The 19378-nt window shown below is 41.4% G+C and overlaps 1 protein-coding gene across 1 annotated transcript; it reads left to right on the top strand.

The window, feature by feature from the left end:
* Positions 1-621: 621 nt before the first annotated feature.
* On the top strand, positions 622-18557 carry POGLUT3 (protein O-glucosyltransferase 3). The gene is made up of 8 exons (XM_063330485.1): positions 622-920; positions 8573-8770; positions 10188-10474; positions 10894-11110; positions 12513-12709; positions 13661-13855; positions 14865-14969; positions 15836-18557. The coding sequence occupies exons 1-8, from the start codon at positions 707-709 to the stop codon at positions 15959-15961; spliced, it is 1539 nt and encodes a 512-aa protein (XP_063186555.1). The 5' UTR covers positions 622-706; the 3' UTR covers positions 15962-18557.
* Positions 18558-19378: the final 821 nt, after the last annotated feature.

Genomic DNA, 19378 nt, shown 5'->3' with positions numbered 1-19378 from the left:
CCCAACACAAGGACATGGACCTGTTGGAGCAAGTCCAGAGGAGGGCCATGAAGATGATCAGAGGGCTGGAGCACCTCTCCTATGGAGACAGGCTGAGACAGTTGGGGTTGTTCAGCCTGGAGAAGAGAAGGCTCCAGGGAGACCTTATAGCGGCCTTCCAGTATTTAAAAGGAGCCTACTTGAAAGCTGGGAAGGGACTCTTTATCAGGGAGCGTAGTGATAGGACGCGGGGTAATGGCTTCAAACTGGAAGCGCGTAGATTTAGATTAGGTATCAAGAAGAAATTCTTTCCTGTGAGGGTGGTGAGACACTGGCACAGGTTGCCCAGGGAGGTTGTTGATGACCCATCCCTGGAAGTGTTCAAGGCCAGGCTGGATGGGGCTCTGGGCAGCCTGGTCTAGTGGGAGGTGTCCCTGCCCAGGGCAGGGGGTTTTTCCCGACCCCCCCCCCCCAGTGCTCGGACCCGGGAGCCGGAGGCCGCTGCCCGCTCCCCTCCGCGGGCCCAGCCCGGCGGCGCGGCCGCACCGGGACGCCGAGACTTCCCGGCCCTTCCCGCGCCTCCCCCCGGCGCTGCCCGGCCCCGGCGGGGCGGGGAGCGGGCGGCGGCCGCCGGCGGGAGCGGGCTCGGGGCCGCGCAGGCCCGGAGGAGGCCCCGGCCCCCCGCTCCCAGCGGGCGCGGTCGGCGGGGCTCGGCGGCGGCGGGGCGATGGGGAGCCGGGGGGCGATGGGGAGCCGGGGGCTGCTGCCGCTGCTGCTGGTCGCCGCCTGGCCGCCGCTGCCGGGGTCGGCGGAGCCCGTTAGCGCCGAGCGGAGCCTGGCCTGGGGCCCCGGGCTGGACGCGGGGCCGGCCCTGCCCGTGCGGTACTTCTACATCCAGGCGGTCAGCGCGGCCGGACGCAACTTCTCCCGCTCGCCGCCAGGTACCGGGGCGGGCACCGGGAGGCGGGGGGGGCCGGGGCGCAGACCCTGCCCGCGGACGCGGTTTCTCGGAGGAGCTGGTCAGAGCCGCCCAACCCTTTCCCTCTTTCCCTTTTCCCCTTTCCCCCTTTCCCTCTTCACCGAGCCGGCCACCCCTCTTCCCTTTCACCTCTTCCCTTTCCTCTTCCCCCTGCACTTTTTCCTTTCCCTTTCCCCCTTTCCTCCCTCCTCCTTTCCCCTTCCCCTTCCCCTCTTCCTTCCTCCCCCCCTCCCGAAGGCTCGCTGTGCCGTCGCCGGTCCCTGCCCGCCCCCCCGCCGCCCTTCTCGGCATCGCCCGGGACACGCAGGTCCGGTGGAGCGCGGGGCACACGGTCGAACCCCTCGTTCCTCCTCTCCTTCCTCCCTCCTCTCCTTCCTCCCGTCCTTCCCTCGGGGGGGGAGCGGCCGAGTGCCTCCCTCCGCTGGGCTGTGCGTGGCACCCACAGCCTCCTCTGAAGGCGGGGGGGGGGGGGTTACAGCGACAAACCAGCGCGCTGGAAATAAAGCAGTGCTCCCGGAGCTGGTGGCCGTGCAGACATCCCAGCGCCCGGCTCAGAAGCGCTATCGTAATTATCTGTAACGCTGCACACGCACCAGTTGCATAAAATTTCCGTCTCGGTGAGCACGGCGCTCTGGGCTCCGTTACCTTCTGGTGCTCCGTTAAGGAGTAATTTTCGTCTCTGGTTTACTCAGCGCAAGCACAAACCATCCCAGGACACTTCTCCCGAGGGTGGGAACCGGGGTTTGTTCTCGCAGTCCGGCAGTACGCTGCCAGTCTGATGGGCTCTGCTGCAAGGTGATTCCACATGCTCAATCAATATTAAGAGTTTTAATTTAGAGTAAAAATGACTTTTGCATCGCAGATTTCATAATGAAGATAGCCCTGAGATAGCCGCCCCGTGGAAATCCAGGGTTGCTGATTTCTATAGGGTAGAGCTAGTTATTGTGCTCTGTATTATTTACTATTCCTCAAGGTGGTACTGAGAGGATATCTACCAAGCATGGACAGCCGCTTCGCGTCCCGTAGTTAGAAGGCTCCAGCTTGTGAAATAAAAGAGCAAAGATCTATTACACAGCTTATGTCTTCGGTCGGACAAAACCCCAGATACTTCAGGTCTGGAGTTTCTCCAGCTGCTGTTGCGACGTGGTGCTGGGCTGCAGCGCGGTTCTGTAATTGGGCTGAAGAATGCAACTGCTCACTCACTGCCAGTGAAGCGGGGGCTGATCTCAGCTGCGTGGGGAGAGCCTTGGGTTCAAACAACAGGTTGCTAAAAGTAAAAAGGTGTGAGGCTGAACTGGATTCTTATGCTAGTTTAAATCCTCCAAGATAAACTGATAGGACATGGGTACCGAGAACCTAGTTTTGCCCTCAGTGTGTTTGTGTATGTCTGTATTTATATTAATAAATTCAGTGACTTTGGCAATGTTTCCAGGTCATGACGCCTTCTGGCAAGGAGTGGTCTCCATTCATACCATGACATTCCGTAGGCTCCAAACCAAGGTGGTGCTGACAGGGAAGAGCAGTTGTCTCGGCCCATGTGAACTGCTGGGCCACGCCAAATGCTACTTAGGAGAGTGCCAAGGGCCCTTGCACAATTTAGCGGTACAGCTGATCATGTTCCAGTGCACGAGCACTGTTTACTGTACTCATACAGACACGGGCTATAAAGTTCAGTTCTTAAATGATTTTAAGTATTCAAATTCTATTCATAAAATGTCAGGAAAAATTGCAATTAATAATATTTATTAAAGCACTGCCTTCCAATATAAACTAAATACATCTCAAAACATCCCTGCTGGGATAGCTAAATAAATCCGCATTATCACCTCCATTGCACAAACCAGAATAATGCCACCAGAGCTGTTAAGTCTTCCCATCTGTAAAACTTGTCCTGATCTATTACTAAATTCTGGTTTGTATGGATTAGAATTTCCGTCAAGTAGGTCAGTACTTACTGGTATCCAGTATGAAACTTATAGAGGATAATTACACAGATGAGTTATCTGAGTGTCAAGTCGAATCACCAGAATCACTGCACACCACACAATGATTTCGACCTACAGGCTGTAACTCTTTGACTCATGTTTTTAGGAAGATGTCAACTTGTTGTGGTTTAACCCCAGCCAGCAACAAGGACCACACAGCTTCTCGTTCACCCCCTCTTTGGGGTTGGGGGCCCAGAAGGGCAGGGAGAGGAGGGAGAAAAGGAGGGGAAGGGGAAAAAAACCACTTCCTGGGTTGAGATAAAGACAGTTTAATAGAAAAATAACATAAAAGGAAAATAATAATAATAATGGTAAAAGAATACACAAGACACTCTCACCGCCCAGTGAATTGGTTGCCCAGCTCGACTCGAGCAGAGATCGTAGATTCCCCCCTCCGCGGCCAACCCCCATTTATATGCCAAGCGTGACATCTATGGTATGGAATATTCCATTGGCCATTCTGTTGTTCTGTCTATGCTCCTTCCCAGCCTCTATGGGAAGCTGAAAAACACCCTTGAATAGTATAAACATCACTTAGCAACAACTAAACCAATATGCATTATTGATATTCCTTTCATACCAACTCTGAAAACACAGCAACCACTAGAAAGAAACTTAACTCGGTCTCAGCTGAAACCAGGACACAAATGCTGCGGAATTCACTCTCACTAGAAACAGTACTCCAAAGGTTAAAAAATCACTGCTGAAAATATAGAACTTATTTTTAATATAAACTGAACTGCATAATTGAATCCCCTTATCCTTTTTGCTAGGTTTTCCCCTAGATTTAGCAACCTATGGATTATTTAGTTAAATGAGGAACAGAAATTGTTACTCAGCTTTGAAGAAATATGTCTATTTGAACTACAGCTCTACACGTCCTCATGCAAAAGACCATTTATGAGGAAACCAACTCCCTGACATTTTCTTCTCAAGCCTTTCAAAAGACTTACCACAGTCCTAGTGTTTGTGCTGCACTACATTCAGTCTTCACAGTCTCTGAAGTCTCTGAAGTCTCTTCACTCTGATAGAGTGAAAAGCAGGTACTTTGGCCAAAAAAGTATGGATCACACCAGAGGAAATTAATAAAATGCTGTCCCAACTGTCCTAGACCTGGGTACGTTGTCCTTCTCATTTAATAAAACTGTTCCCAGGTCTTAACCACAGGGGCTCAAGCTTTTGCAGTGTCATTCTAGTTGGCATTTATTAATTTTCTCTGTTATCCAAATCCAAGAGAAGTCTAATTCCATCAGAATCATTGTGAAGAATGAAAATTTAAATAGTCCTTTTCTTCTGAAGAAATAGTCCTTCCCTGTTGCCTTCTCAGCTGCCTGATACTCAAGGCTTGCCTCTCCTAGCTCAAGAATGGTCCCATGCCTACCAGCAGGAAATCAAAGAAAGATGTCAGGAGGCCCGGAGGGATGAACAAGGAGCCTCTGACTAAATGCAGACAGAAGAAGGAAGTGTACACGAGGTGGAAGCAGGGGCAGGTGACCCAGGAGGAATACAGAGAAGCTGTCTGATCACACAGGGATGGGGTTAGAAAAGCCAAAGCTCTTCCATAGTTGAATCTGGTGAGAATATGATGGGCAACAAGAAAGGATTCTACAAGTACATCAAGAGCAACAAGAGTCTAGGGAAAATGTGAACTTGCTGCTGAATGGGACAGGGGACCTGGTGACAAGTGACACAGAAAAGGTCAAGGTACTGAAGTGCCTTCTTTGCCTTAGTCTTTACTGGTAAGACCAACCTTCAGGAATCCCAGGCCCCTGAGACCAGAGGGAAAGTCAGGCACAAGGAAGACCTACCCTTGGTGGAAGAGGATCAGTTTAGGGAGCACTTAAAAGTCTGGACATACCTAAGTCTGTGCAGTCTGATGGCATGCACCCACAAGTGCTCGGGGAGATGGCTGATGTCATTGTGAGGCCACTTTTGATTATGTGTGAAAGATTACAACAAATGAGAGACGTTCCTGAAGACTGGAAAAAGTCACGTGAAATTCAATCTGAACACAAGAAAAAGGTGTTTTTATACTGTGAGGGTGGTCAAACACGGGAGCAGATTACCCAGAGAGATTGTGGAGTCTCCATTTGTGGAGGTACTCAAAACTCAGCAGGACACGGTCCTGGACAGCCTGCTCAGGCTGACTCCTCTGAGTAGGGGCATTGGACTACATGACCTCAAGAGGTCCCTTCCAAACTCAACAGTTCAGTGATTCTCATTATGTTGTGTTTCTCCATCACGCTTCTGTTATCAAGCGTTGCATGGCACAACATGATCTTGCACAGAGCAAAGAGCTGAAGGATATATTTAGAAAGAACCTGACTACTCTCTGAATAGTTCTGGATATCTGACTCATGGACAGTTTTGAAACTGGCTACAGGATTCGGGCTGATACAAGGAGGAGAAAACAAATGGGGAACCATAATTCATTGTTTCCTATAACTTCCTTTGATGCCTATAATTCTTGTGTTATCAGACAGAAGTTTTAACACAAATATCTTGTCCGTGATATGTAATCACATTTTGGAAAAAGAATTGCCTTAGGATGCTTTTAATGCAACAAATACCAGGATGTTTAAATGAGGGATTCCGCAGTCACAGAAAACATCCACTGAAGGCCATTAAAATTATATATATACAAGTTGTGATTTTTCATGTCCTTTTGTTGCAGGGGACAGTAATTTCAGAAGTATTCCTCTGTAATTTCTTTGTTCTTACTATCTTGCATTTCTTTGCTAGTGACAGTAGGATGCAAGATACTGAGCGGATCTTTGGTTTAAAGGTCAGTTTATGGCCTGTGATCATAGAATTGTTTGGGTTGGAAAAGACCTTCAAGATCATCAAGCCCAACTGTCAACCTAGCATTGCCAAGTCCACCACTAAACCAATGTTCCTAAGCACCACATCTACATGTCTTTTTGAATACCTCCAGGGATGGTGATTCAACCACTTTCCTGGGCAGCCAGTTCCAATTTTGATAACCCCTTCTGTGAAGAAATTTTTCCTTTTCATCCAATCTAAACCTCCCCCAGCACAACTTGAGGCCTTTCCTCTTGTCCTATGATCATACAGCCATTTTTACATTATGAGTGTAGTTCTACTCTACGTCATCTTGAAAGGTAATCAGTAGCTAAATGCCAAAAATACATGAAGGGGGCAAAGCTATACTTTTCTGCCTCTTCTCTGATGATGACTCTGCTGGTAGATACACCAGAACAAGTTGAGGAGCTCCCAAATTGGGAGCCAATCTGAATCAGTTCTGCTCACATAGATCCAAGCTGTAGAGATCCAAAGCCTTGACGGTCTTAGATCTAAACCAATATACCATTCATAGAAGTTGTTCTGGAGTTTAAGTGTGTTAGCATTGCTTGAGCTACACTTGTACTTGCCCAAGGAAATGTCACACTGTGTAACTGTACAGCTCATGTGTCCTCAGGCTAGTACCTAGAGCAAGCAGGGAGGTGTCCACTCATCATTCATCTGAAAAGGAAGTACCATGTATCTGGAGCAACTTTAACATTTCTCTACCTCTCACAAGTCAGAAGTGCACTTCGGGAAATCATTCGGGACTCACAGTCAAATGAGGGCTTCTCACGATAGATCTGCTAGCTACCAAAGACAAGACTCCGCATTCCTTAGCCAGTGGGAGTGCTGCTTGCCACACCGGCATTCCAAGAAGGAATGAACACTTACTTTGGCTTATTTCCTAAGTATGTTGTTGAACAAAGATATTTTGTAGCTGGCATGGACTGTGAATAGTAAGAAAACTGAGGGCTGATTACAAATAATCTACATTTTATATTCTTACATTGGAAAACAAAGCAGAAGAGACGATGTGTTCAGCCTTGAGAGATTCTTCTGCTTACATTGACCATATCATAGAATCACAGAATGGTTCGGGTTGGAAGGGACCTTAAAGATCATCTAGTTCCAACCCCCTGCCCTGGGCAGGGACACCTCCCACTAGACCAGGCTGCTCAAAGCCCCATCCAGCCTGGCCTTGAACACTTCCAGGGATGGGGCATCCACAGCTTCTCTGGGCAGCCTGTTCCAGTGCCTCACCACCCTCACAGTAAAGAATTTCTTCCTAATATCTAATCTAAATCTCCCCTCTTTCAGTTTAAAACCATTATCCCTCGTTCTATTGCTACACTCCCTGATAAAGAGTCTCTCCCCATCCTTCCTATAGGCCCCCTTTAGGTACTGGAAGGCTGCTATAAGGTCTCCCTGGAGCCTTCTCCAAGCTGAACAACCCCAACTCTCTCAGCCTGTCTTCATAGGAGAGGTGCTCCAGCCCTCTGATCATCTTTGTGGCCCTCTTCTGGACTCGCTCCAGCAGGTCCATGTCCTTCTTACGTTTGGGGCCCCAGAGGTGGACACAGTACTCCAGGTGGGGTCTCACAAGAGCATGTTTATTTATAGAGGGATCCACTCTGACAACAATCTCTGTAAGAATCTGAGTTAACTCAGAGTGACTGTTCTCTCTGTGAAGAGGCATGACGTGTTGTCCAAAAATACACATCTAAAATCATAAGGATTCTGCCTAATTTAACCTGGAGAGTCTTGGACAGTAATTGACTTGAAGCCGATTTCAAGATGCAGTGCTCTGCGGAAGACATGATTGATTGTTAAACAACTGTGGTACTTACATACCACATTGGTGCATTATCACTGTCCTGTTCATGGATGCAAAGTATGTTAAGATATGGATTGTATATGAATAACTGTAATATCTCAATCTTTTAGTGCTGTTGGAACACATTCAGACTTTAGTAACATCTTGATTTTATCTGGATTTTTTCAGGTCTGTTTCTTTCCGAATACTGTTTTGTGGTAACATTCATTACATTTGTTTGGTTTGCAATGGTTAGACTACAACATTTTGTGAATAATCTGTCCCTCTCTTTTTTGAAGAACAAAGTTGACGATTACCATTTGTGACAGAGATAAGGGAATATAACAGATTTATGTTTATGCATACTCATGTTACGCCCAAAATATTCCATGCCCAGTTAATATGTCACAGTGCATTAATGACGAAGTGCTGGTGATCTTTAAGCACAGGTCAGACAGACGTCCAGGAAACATCACTCCTATCATTCTCTTACCCCTGCTTTTCAGTAGCTGAGACTTTAAATTTGCGAGACAGTCAGCTGCAGCCCAAAGGTGAACAATTTGTATCTGACTCCTGCATGCTGCAGCTGCCTTTCCACAAGCTGGCAAGTATTCTTTTCTCCTGTTATTTTAACTTGGCTTCCCCTCTCTCTTACTCTAGAGGAAATGATTGCTCCTCAGAGCACTAACTCAAAAACTTAATCTTAAACCTAATCTTTGCTTCAAAATACTGTTAGCCTTTCCTTCAATGTTGTAATCATTATTTAACTTTTTATCTCCATCTACAGGTTTTCCATTTGTTAGGTATGTGATGATCGAGAAAATTTGGTAGGATGATCTTCCATCACTTGAAAATTATTTTACCGACTTGGTATAATCAAAAAATTTCCAGTGCAAAGTTAAATTAAATTCCATGGACGTAATCCAGTAGAGTTTGCTCTCACCTATATTTCAGATATATGATTCTAATATCTTAAAATGCTTTTATCTGTTTTTATTTTCCTCTTTTCAGGAAGAACACAGTTTAAAGTGGTAATTAAGGCACTTTCTCCAAAAGAAGTCACCAGAATTTACACCCCTCGCCCTTTGGATAGAAACGATGGCACATTTCTTATGCGGTATCGGATGTATGGGAGTGTCAGAAAAGGGTTAAAAATTGAGATACTTTACGGTGATCAGCATGTAGCTCAATCTCCTTACATTCTGAAAGGTAAGGGTATTTTTTTGATTTAATGTAATGTATGATGGTAGCTACAGAAATGCCATGGACTAATTTGTTGCTAGAGGAAGGACTGGGAAATTAGAGGTTGTTTTTCCCTTGTTCATGTGCTCTCCTCACAAATGTCCTCCTCATACAGAGAAGGAAGCGGTGACAATCTCCATGCATTGCTAAATTACAGGACCTGGATGCGTAAGCATGTAGATTATGGCCTCTGACATTAGGTGATGTGTCTGGACATCTCTCCCCTCTTGCATAAGGAAATGCATCTCTTCAGATTTGGTAGGAGACAAGAGAGCAATGCTTGTATTTTTATTGTTTTCGAGCGGGTATTCACATAAACATTGGGTTATTTTTATCTAAAGCAGAAAATATTACCTGCAAAAGCAAGGAGTTTGTGTTGTTCCCAGCGGTTTATAATTCAAATGTCTGTGATTTCTAAAAAGTGTGATCCTTCATAACAAGAAAGACAGTATTTCTTTAACCAGACAATATTTAACTTTCTTTCCATTAGCAGAATTTAATTCAGTGCAGGTCTATACTATGGAAGAACTGTATAAAAGCAGGGAAAAACAAGGCAAATTATTCTCTCATTCCAGATCTGCTTCTTTAACTTCCGTCTCTTGCTCTCAAATGGACAGCTGTTTAGCAAAGAAAAAGATAATATAAAGTTACTTCTCTGGAGAATCTTGTTTCAGTTCACCACTACTTCTAACGGAATTTGGTCGTGTTTTTTGATAAAATTTCCTATATACAAACTTAGAAATGTCTTCAAACTGAAATGAAGTTGTCTTGAGTCCTCAAGGCAGTAGTACGCCTTCTTTTTGCTGGTGCATATTTGCCAGCAGCCATGAAACTATGGCACAGGACAGAACCTGTTTTGATGAGAAGTCCATGAAGTAAGGGCTTTTTTTCCATGCTCTGTGAGGCTCTTACTTATACCTAAGCTCTCTGCTTCAAAAGGACAGAAAGAATAGTTGATTATACATAAAAGAAAACACCTTATGCCAGAGGTAAAGACTACTGTATCAAAGTTCTGAATTAGGCTAAAATTGCAGCTGTAATACCTGAGCTTTGGTAGTTCTGGACAGTTAGAACAATTCTGAATACCCCACATGGTTGGCAGGCAGCACAATAATGGAGCTTCGTTTTGCAGATGAATTTTACCCTGGTAAGAAAAAATGTAGTATTTTGATTTCTGAAAAGAGAAGAACATTGCTGTTTTCTCAGTTACACCTCTAAACCCCAGAAATGTTATAGGGTGGATGATTTCCGAGGAAAACTTTAGAAAACTTGGAATAAAAAATGTCAGGCCACTGTAATGTCTACATTTATATGCCCATGTGTTTGGGGAATTACGATTGATGTAGAATCACAAATACTACTCCCAGTGCTTCGTTTTCTGCAGGGCCAGTTTATCATGAATACTGTGACTGTCCTGAAGAAGACCCTGAGATCTGGCAGAACATTATGTCTTGTCCATCCCAAGAACCTCAGATTACAAAGGACTTCATTTCTTTTCCCACCATTGACCTTCAGCGACTGCTAAAGGAAATCCCAACAAAGTTCAGTCAAACAAGAGGTGCTATTGTTCATTACACTATTCTCAATAATCACATCTACCGTCGTTCCTTAGGGAAATACACAGACTTCAAAATGTTCTCTGATGAAATGATCCTGTCACTGGCAAGAAAGGTATCAGTTTTGATCATTTAAGACTATTAAGTCACATTCTAATATGGCAATACTGCATTTGTTGTTGTATCTTCAGATTTATAATTCCTGAAGTAAAATTTGACTTTTGTTTTTTCATCAAGCTGACAGTATCGTAGGGATAATGATGGCGGGGTGGCTGAGCTTGACAGTAAATGAAATTGCTAGGAAAGCTGCCGGGGCTAAGGCCCGACTCTGCGAGCCTTTTCCTGGCCTCTGTGAGTGTTCCTTTCATACTTGCTTACAGGGCAGAAACTTGAAATTCATACCTTAAGCTAAATCTATTAACTGTCTAGTAGGTTTACTGATCCTACATGACATAAAAGAATTGAGGAATATGTGCAAGAGTGACAAACAGCTTCTATCTTTGTGTTATTATCCTTTCTTGGGTACACATTTAGGTTCGTCTTCCTGATGTGGAGTTTTATCTTAATGTTGGAGATTGGCCAGTTGAGTATCGGAAAGCTAATGATACGCCTGGTCCCATACCTGTCATTTCATGGTGTGGCTCTGTGGATTCAAGAGATATAGTCCTTCCAACGTATGATGTAACCCACTCGACTCTTGAAACCCTGCGTGGAGTCACAAACGATCTCCTTTCTATTCAAGGAAATACAGGTAAATTATACATCGTGGATTAAAAAAAAGAATTTGCAAATTCCATCAAAGCAGCAAGTTGCATTCAAATAATATGTTAAAGTCTTTAGTTCACAAGTGCCTTAGGAGGTCTCTTAATACAAGCAAGGCTAGTCTTTACAGATCGTAAACACTTCCAACGCTGTTATGAAGGAGGTGTTTAATAAGGATTTAGAGCCAAAAGTTAAGTCCAGTTTACAATAATGGTGAAGTTTAACTTAAAAGTATCCAGAAGATAGCTACTGTGACCTGTCAAAAGAAAAGTAAATATAATTAAAAGCCCTTTCTCCTCAGTGAGGGACTTGAATATGTTTCTTCTAATCAAAGAGCAATCCCTTTCCTGACGGTGAGGTGGCCCAACGTTCTGGTTACATAAGAATGAATCTGAATCCTGACAGAAGGAAACTAGTGCTATGCTGCAGCCTCTTTCAAATAAGAAAATACTGTCTGTATAAAAAAATACCTGAGAGTGCAATCTTCTGACTCGTTTTTCTAGCTTTGAAGGAAAAGTCAGTTTTACTGACAGGTGTCTTCCCCCCTTCTCCCCCTGCCAAGAAATTCATGAATACTTAGGGATCAGACAAATGGCATGAACAATACCTAAGGAGTCTTAGGGAGTGAGTGAGGAGGTATTTCTTTTTATTTTATTAGTTCACAGTTTCTCTTTTCTTTACTAGTTTTTAAATTAAATAGTTTCCTTAACTTATCCATTTGAAGCACTCTCTGTTTACTGATTTAGTGCAGCTGCTTTTCCAATTAGGACACAGTAAAAGCCTACTCCACTTTATCAGGTTCTTTAAGGAAATTTCCAGCAGAAGGATGAGGAAGGACATATTTAATGTTTTTAAAAGCAAGCAGTAAGCAAAGATGAAGTCTTTCAGGCTCTCGCCAAGTATCTTGAGGACACAGTAGCCATTTTTTTTCCTTTTTAAGTCATCATTAAGCGATTCCTGAAAGTCTTAACGAAATTGCTGGGTAACAGAAGTAGATTTTACTAAAGAAATTTTGGTCATTGTGGCAGGCTTTATGGATGAAGGATTACTTTAATTATTAGTACTTTACTTACATAATTTGATTATAATCCCTTATGTAGCTTTCAAGATATTTCAAGTTATTTAAATATAAAATTGTTGAGTAGAACAGCAATTTTCTGCTTTTCCTTTTATAAGTGGCTCAGTTTCTAATCCCAAAATTCAAGCCAGAACTGGGAGTTAAAACCCTGTGATTAATAGGTGATCATGGATTCATGAGAAATCGTGCCGGTTTTACCATGTCTCTGAGTGTAATGCCACGGTCACAGCAAGTTCCTTATTTGCACTAAACATAAAATGAACATTTCCTTTTATCTGAACATTGCTTTTATCTTATCACTCAACGCTCATAGGCCCAATCTGGGAAAACAAAACTGAGCAAGCGTTATTTAGAGGTCGAGACAGCCGAGAGGAACGTCTACATCTGGTCAAGTTATCCAAGGAAAATCCAGATCTACTGGATGCTGGAATAACAGGATATTTCTTCTTCAGAGAAAAAGAAAAAGAGCTGGGAAAGGTTCCGCTGATGGGCTTCTTTGACTTCTTTAAGGTAGCAAGGACGTTGCAGTCTTGGATTAATTTTGCTGTCAAGTTCTTACCAACTGAAAAGACAAGGCTTACTTCTGCTAATTCCATTCAGTAAACAAAACAATTATGCGACACTGGGAACACTGGTCTATTTGGGGTAGACAGACCACCTGTAATCAAAGTCATAGCATGACACACTTCTAAAGAAAGCCACTATACCTTTTTCGTAGAGTCCCTTAGAGACAGTTCTTGGAGACTTATTTTTTTTAATAGCTTGAGAAGTTTGATTTCTCCCCATCAGAGTTTCTTCTGTTTGGGGTAAATATGAAAACAATGCACACAATCTCTGTCCATTGCAAGTACGTTATGGATTCACAAAGAGTCCTTGTAGTAACAACTTAGAAAAACAGATGGGTGTTTTTCTTGCACTTCAACACACAAATTCCATGGCAACAGAAGTATAAAAAGTAAAGCAGACAGAGTCCTGTAAAAAAATTATAATATATGGCAATTGGAAATTCTGTTCCAGAGAATATATCAGAAATGCTGTAACAGCCAAGAGCATCTGCCAGAGCAGTACATTCATGGTTACTTCTAGTATAATGTTTCAGATTATTCTACTTAATAATACAATTTTAAGTCAAAATAAATTTTAATTTATGTATAGATTAATTTTATTTCCTTCCCGGCTCTACCCCTTTCTCTTTAGTACCCCAGCGCACTTTAATAGAATACCCATCAGGCAGTTCATGTGACACAAAAGTTCTTGACTGTCAGTCTTGGGTTGAAAACAAATCCTTTTTGCATTTTGTTATCCAGAACACCATGAAACTACACCTGCTTAACACTAAAACAGGTTTGAAGATAAGAATTAAGAAATACAATTATGTCTTGCCTGTGAAAATAATCTTCTATACAGTCAGTGTTCCGATTCAAAACATTTCTCCTCTTTTCTTCTGTCTTCATGTTGTAGTACAAATACCAAGTGAATGTAGATGGGACCGTAGCAGCTTACAGGTTTCCATACCTCTTGCTGGGTGACAGCCTAGTATTGAAGCAAGATTCCCAGTACTATGAACACTTTTATATTGGATTAAAACCCTGGAAACATTATGTTCCAGTTAAGAGAAACTTAGAGGACTTGCTAGAGAAAATAAAATGGGCTAAGGTAAGTTTCATTACTAATTCAAATTCAAAGTGATAAACAAACATGTAAACAATTTATGTTAATGCTCTCTTCTTTTTGTACCTCCACATACATACTTTACATCAACTTTACTGAGATCATGGGATAAAGGAAGTACATTTTGTTGTTAGTGTAAGATGGGAAGGCCTTAATTCAAGTAACCATCTCTATTCAGGGAAATACTTAAGAATTCATTTTAGGTATGTGCAGAAATGTTTCATGAGTCAGAGCATTAGTATACTGACTAATGCGGGTAATTGTCAAAGAAATGCCCAGAATCCTAGATACTACTTAATTAATTCTATCACTTTTTTTATGGTCCTGGCTAGAAGTCATTGCATGTTCTGTTTGAATGTACAAAAAAATCACTGCTCTGCAACATGCTCAGAATGAGAGGCTGGGATTCTGTAAACTAAAAACGGATAAAATTATGGGATCAAAACCACCATTTGTGCTTTAAGTTTAGCTATTAGGTTAAAGAACACAGGAAAAGTTTCTGTTCTGAGGGTACTGTAGTTCTTCATAAAGAATCAGATGAAAATACTAAAAGCTTTGAAATATAGACCTAAAAAACTTGAGAGTAAGTACATGAATTCAAGCAGTTATTTTTAAAAGGAAGACACTGAATTCAGTTGCACAGGAGAGGACAACTGCTGTGGCTTTGTCTTCTGTAAAACCGTGTGGGAGATGTCAGACCTGATTTTGAAGAGGTTTGTGGCTTGGACAAAACAGTAGTCAACTGAGTTTTCAAAATTGTACAATTATCCATGAAAGTTGTTATTGATAGCCCTAAGGTACCAGTTATGACCATAAAAGCAATCCAGTATTTTTAAAAAATCTGCAATTTAAAGAGTGCCTTTGCAGTCTACCAATAATTGCGCGTAAGGTTGCAGATTTGAATAGCCCTTTTAATAAAACTTCTAATGCCAGCCAGGCTTTCAGTAACTCACTGATTGCTCTATTATTCATTCATTTCATCTCAATTTTCCAGGAAAATGATGAAGAAGCAAGAAAAATTGCTAAAGAAGGACAATTAATGGCAAGAGAATTACTTCAGCCTCACAGACTTTACTGTTACTATTATAAAGTGCTCCAGGTTAGTACAATATATCACTTTATTACTTTCCCCCAATTGCTTCTGCTACCAATGCTACAAATTTTATATTCAGTCCTCACTTGCATCAATAGCAGACACAGTTCATATTATTCACAGGAGATCAGTGTGAAGAGCTTAGCTAAAACCTGCTTCATCATTGCAGAGTCAACCTGACATAATAGTTGTTTTACAGAATCAGATATTTTAATTTTTTTTTGTCCCCATCCCCACATTCAGACTTGTTTTCAGTGTCGCTTGATATGTGGTTTCTAATAGACTTAGGAGATAATCTGTATACAACTGTCTTCCTTTTTTGGAAGGAAGTTGAGCCCTCATGAGCTACTTCACTGTATTACGAAACGATGAATGCATGGAAAAGAAATTCCAGAATTATGGCTAGTAGAGTGGTAAGGGGTGAAGCAGCCAAACAGTCATTGCCTCCCTAGGAGATGCAAATCTCTAGTGAAAGAAGCTTCTGTTCTCTGAAAGTACTAATTTCTTTTTCCTGTTTTGCTATGCAGAGTTATATCCCATCTTGAGCAGCCAGAGGTTGACACAAAGTTTGGAACTGTTCATTGTACAAAAATGACAGCATTACCTGCATAAAGTAGTTAGAGGCACAAATAATGGCAATATTGAAATTACCATTAATAATAGGACAGGGGAAAACATTAAAGGTGGTTTTCAGAGGCAATGTATCCTATTAGTAGGTGTTTTATAAAAACACCATGTAAACAGGTTGTAAACAATGACATAAGAAGCCTGAATAAAGGCAAGCTTGTGAGTGGAAGGGAGGAGGAAAAATCTGTTTCATGAATTATACGTTGGTGCTTATAGCATTCTTAAATGTTGTTTACATATTTCAGAAATATGCCAAACACCAAGCCAGCAAACCTGAAATACGGGATGGAATGGAACTTGTACCTCAGCCTGATGACAGAGACTCAGTGTGCAGCTGCCACAGAAAAAAGCCTTTAAGGGAAGATCTATAACTGTACCGGATGGAGAAAATCACCCACTTACAATGCAAGAATTTAAATAGGAATTAAGCTGTGAAATCTAAGACACTTAATGCACTAGCAAACATTCTTAGTTATGTATTCTTCTTGTATTTCCATATCCTTTTTCACACTGACTCTGATCTACAATGTTGGTTCCCACAATTTTGTCTCCATGGCCACCACCAGACAGATACCGAGCCTGTAATGGGCAGTGTCTAGGGAATCTGTTTGATGTACTGCATCATCAGGAAGAAGAGCACAGTCCTGCTCATGTTCCAGCTGGGACCTAGTCACCAAAGTTTTATGAGGAACCAGTCATCCACAAAAGATCTTCCATGAGTCAATGCAAGTTATTCTAAAGGAGCATTTGCAACATACTAAAACAGTGTTATGATTTCTTCATAAAGTTTACCTCACTGTTAGATTGTTTCTTGTATACAAAACAATTTTCTAATTAGACAAAGAAAATGAATATTTGAGATTTACAGATACCAAATCCGGTGTTGCTCTGAGATTTTTTTGTGGTCTATGACAGATAACAGAATAGAGAACATGATATAATATTTATCAATTTCAGAGGAAAATGGAGAGGAGGGGGAGAGATGAGAATAATATTTTTATAAGCACCATGGCTGTGAATCACCAAAATGAAGTGCTGCTTTGAAGCAGACTGTGTAGCTATCACAAACACAGTGCTTTGAGGGCCAAGACACCACTCTGAAGACCTGTTCCCTGCCAGTGACCATATTTGTGAATATAGGCACATGCACAAAAGAACATAGGAACTTCAGGTGAGCACGGGTGAAATACTGGTGTCATAGTTCAACAACACAGTCTACAGTATGCTAGGCTACCTGAATATTCACACATCTGAAATTGAGTGAATTGTTTTGGTTCAAACATATGACAGAAAAACCTATGCTGTACTTTCTATGTAATAGTCTAGGGCTTAGAGACCTTACTAAATAACTGGGAAGCCAGTTGTCCTCCTTGGTTTGATTCAAAGCCATTTTTCCAGAGAGTGCCTTAGCTTCAGAGTGGAGAAGAGGTCTTCAGGTCTTCCACTGAAGTTGTGCAGCCATGAAGCTAACAATTCAAAAGTCATACCATAAAGTGTGCCTTTGGGTGGGGCGGAGTAATAATCCTAGTCCTGGATGAGACTCCCAATACCTCTGTTGATTTTTACCCAAGTTTGTCTACTTCAAAATGCATAAACAATCCTGGAAGGAGCCATCAATAACAAGACCAATGCTCACAAGCACCCATTTCTGTCCTCTGCGTTTTCATTTTGGCTAATGTAGGCTGCCTGAGCAACTTCCTACTCAGCTATACTCAGATAATGTCTTTCATGGTTACCAAATTCTCCCCATGCAAAAAGGAATGGAAATGTCTTAAGACTGTGCTTAGGTGCACAAAATCTAGTGCTCTACACCTCATACAGGCTTCATTCTTGGTTCTACACTGCAAGTTACTCTCATGAAATACATAAAACAACATTTCTGCCCTAGAACAGGAAGAAAAACTAGATTTTTCTGTATGCTAAATATGGAAAGAACTTCAAGTTTCTGAAGAGATTAATGCAGCTGTCCATCAGTCATTTATTACATTATGCCAGTTCAGAAAAAACCTGAAACACGTTGCTCTATCCATCATCCTCTTTGTTCTGGTTCTAACACTAATATATATAGAGGTTGTATTTTTATTTAGCATGACAGTCCTAGAACTTCAGACTACAAATATATGTTCGGCTCATCTGACAAAATTTTCTACATCAAAATTCAGGAACAGGGTTCCATTGCTGAAGCTGACACTTAAAACTGAGTCTGTGCTCCTCTCCGTATACAGTCATTTTTACTGTATAATAATCTTATTTTGTGATATTATCCATTATACCAAGTGCATTTTATATTCACCAGTATTTATGGAAGTGGTGTGCTCAGCAAAGGCAATTAAGCATACCAGATGGTTGAAGCAACAAAGTTTTCCACCTCTCACACACATATTTCAAACCAAAAGTCCAAAAATGATCTGTTTATATTTTTAAAAATGAGAGGGAACAGGGGGAGTCACGATGCATATGTTGGGTTCTTTGGAAGTATCTGTGTAGGAAAACTTGCCTGGCTTGAAACAGAAGTCTTTCACACTGGAAGAAGAATCAGATAAAATTTAAATGGTCGTGAATATAAATAAATGTGAATATTTCATCCCTCCTTTCTTCCCTCATAAAAAGGAAAAAAAGCCATTCTAAATTCATCTCTGCCAAAAAATCTCCTTGCTTTTGTAATAAGCATCCCTTCAAAGCAAAGACTCGTTTGTCACAGAATGCCTTACAGATGCTTTAATAGCTTAGAGGCAAGAAATATCCTGAAAAATATGAATACATTCATCTTCCTGCCAAAACTAAAAAACAGTAGAGACATGGTAGAACTTTCATTAAAAGTGCTTAGTCATTTGAGAAAATCTGGTTCAATTTTTAACTACAGATTTCCAAAGATAAAAGAAGGTAAGACACAGCCTCTCTTCTTTCCATTGGTGGTACTATATGCGATTTAAATTGTAATGAAAAGCAATCGTAACAATTGCCCCTCCAGGCCAGAAAAGATGTCAGATCTATTTTAGTTTGATGACAGGATGATACTCATTGGGCTGGTGTGTTACAGGAATAGCTAAATATTCAGTAAAACCTGTTTGTACAAAGTGTAATACATACATTACACAGTATTTTTAAGCAACATACATACACTGGAGTTTCTATTACTCTATAGTAGTTCTTGAAGAGCAACTGAGTAAATCTCTTGTACATCTAGCAGTTGGTGGTAATTTAAAAAAATAGTTACCATACCACAGTACTGAATTTTGCTACAGTAATTTCAGCTTTTAATGCACAATGTAGGATTTAATATAGAGAGTAAAATTTGTCCTGTTTTAATCAATGGTAGTCATCTTTAACACACTGTAGAACTTATCACTGATGATGGAGACAGGTTTATTTGTTTGAAATAGTATGTCCTGAAGTCCAGGGCCAATATTTTCAAACATGGGAAACTAAATAGAAGTGGTCTGACTTCCAAAAATGTTGGTCATATAGTGTCTTTACTTAAGGTTCCTTATTTTCATATTGCTTTAACATTAACAGTAGTTTCATAGAGTGAACACTCCAGAAAATTAGTCCTTTTATGTTTTGTCGCATCTATGTCCTAATATATTTAGGCACCCACATTTGGAAATACTCACCCAACCTCAGTTTCGCCTTGAAATAAGAACTAGTAAATCACGATCCGTTGAACATAAAGGAGATATAAATTCAGTACATTTTTAGACTGTATTTTTGAGATTTACCTCAAGATAACTAATGTACTAGTTTCATGACAGTATTGTGCCAGATCTTCCTTGTAGATTCATAATTAA

The sequence above is a fragment of the Chroicocephalus ridibundus genome, chromosome 1 (assembly GCF_963924245.1).
Source record: "Chroicocephalus ridibundus chromosome 1, bChrRid1.1, whole genome shotgun sequence".
NCBI classification, from domain to species: domain Eukaryota; kingdom Metazoa; phylum Chordata; class Aves; order Charadriiformes; family Laridae; genus Chroicocephalus; species Chroicocephalus ridibundus.
Note: the sequence above shows the minus strand (reverse complement) of the source record. Positions and strands in the feature narration are given on the sequence as shown.

Coding starts and splice junctions, on each gene's coding strand:
- POGLUT3 (XM_063330485.1), top strand. CDS start 707: ATGGGGAGCCGGGGGGCGATGGGGAGCCGGGGGCTGCTGCCGCTGCTG. Junction 921..8,572: donor CTTCTCCCGCTCGCCGCCAG/GTACCGGGGCGG, acceptor TCCTCTTTTCAG/GAAGAACACAGTTTAAAGTG. Junction 14,970..15,835: donor ACTATTATAAAGTGCTCCAG/GTTAGTACAATA, acceptor TACATATTTCAG/AAATATGCCAAACACCAAGC.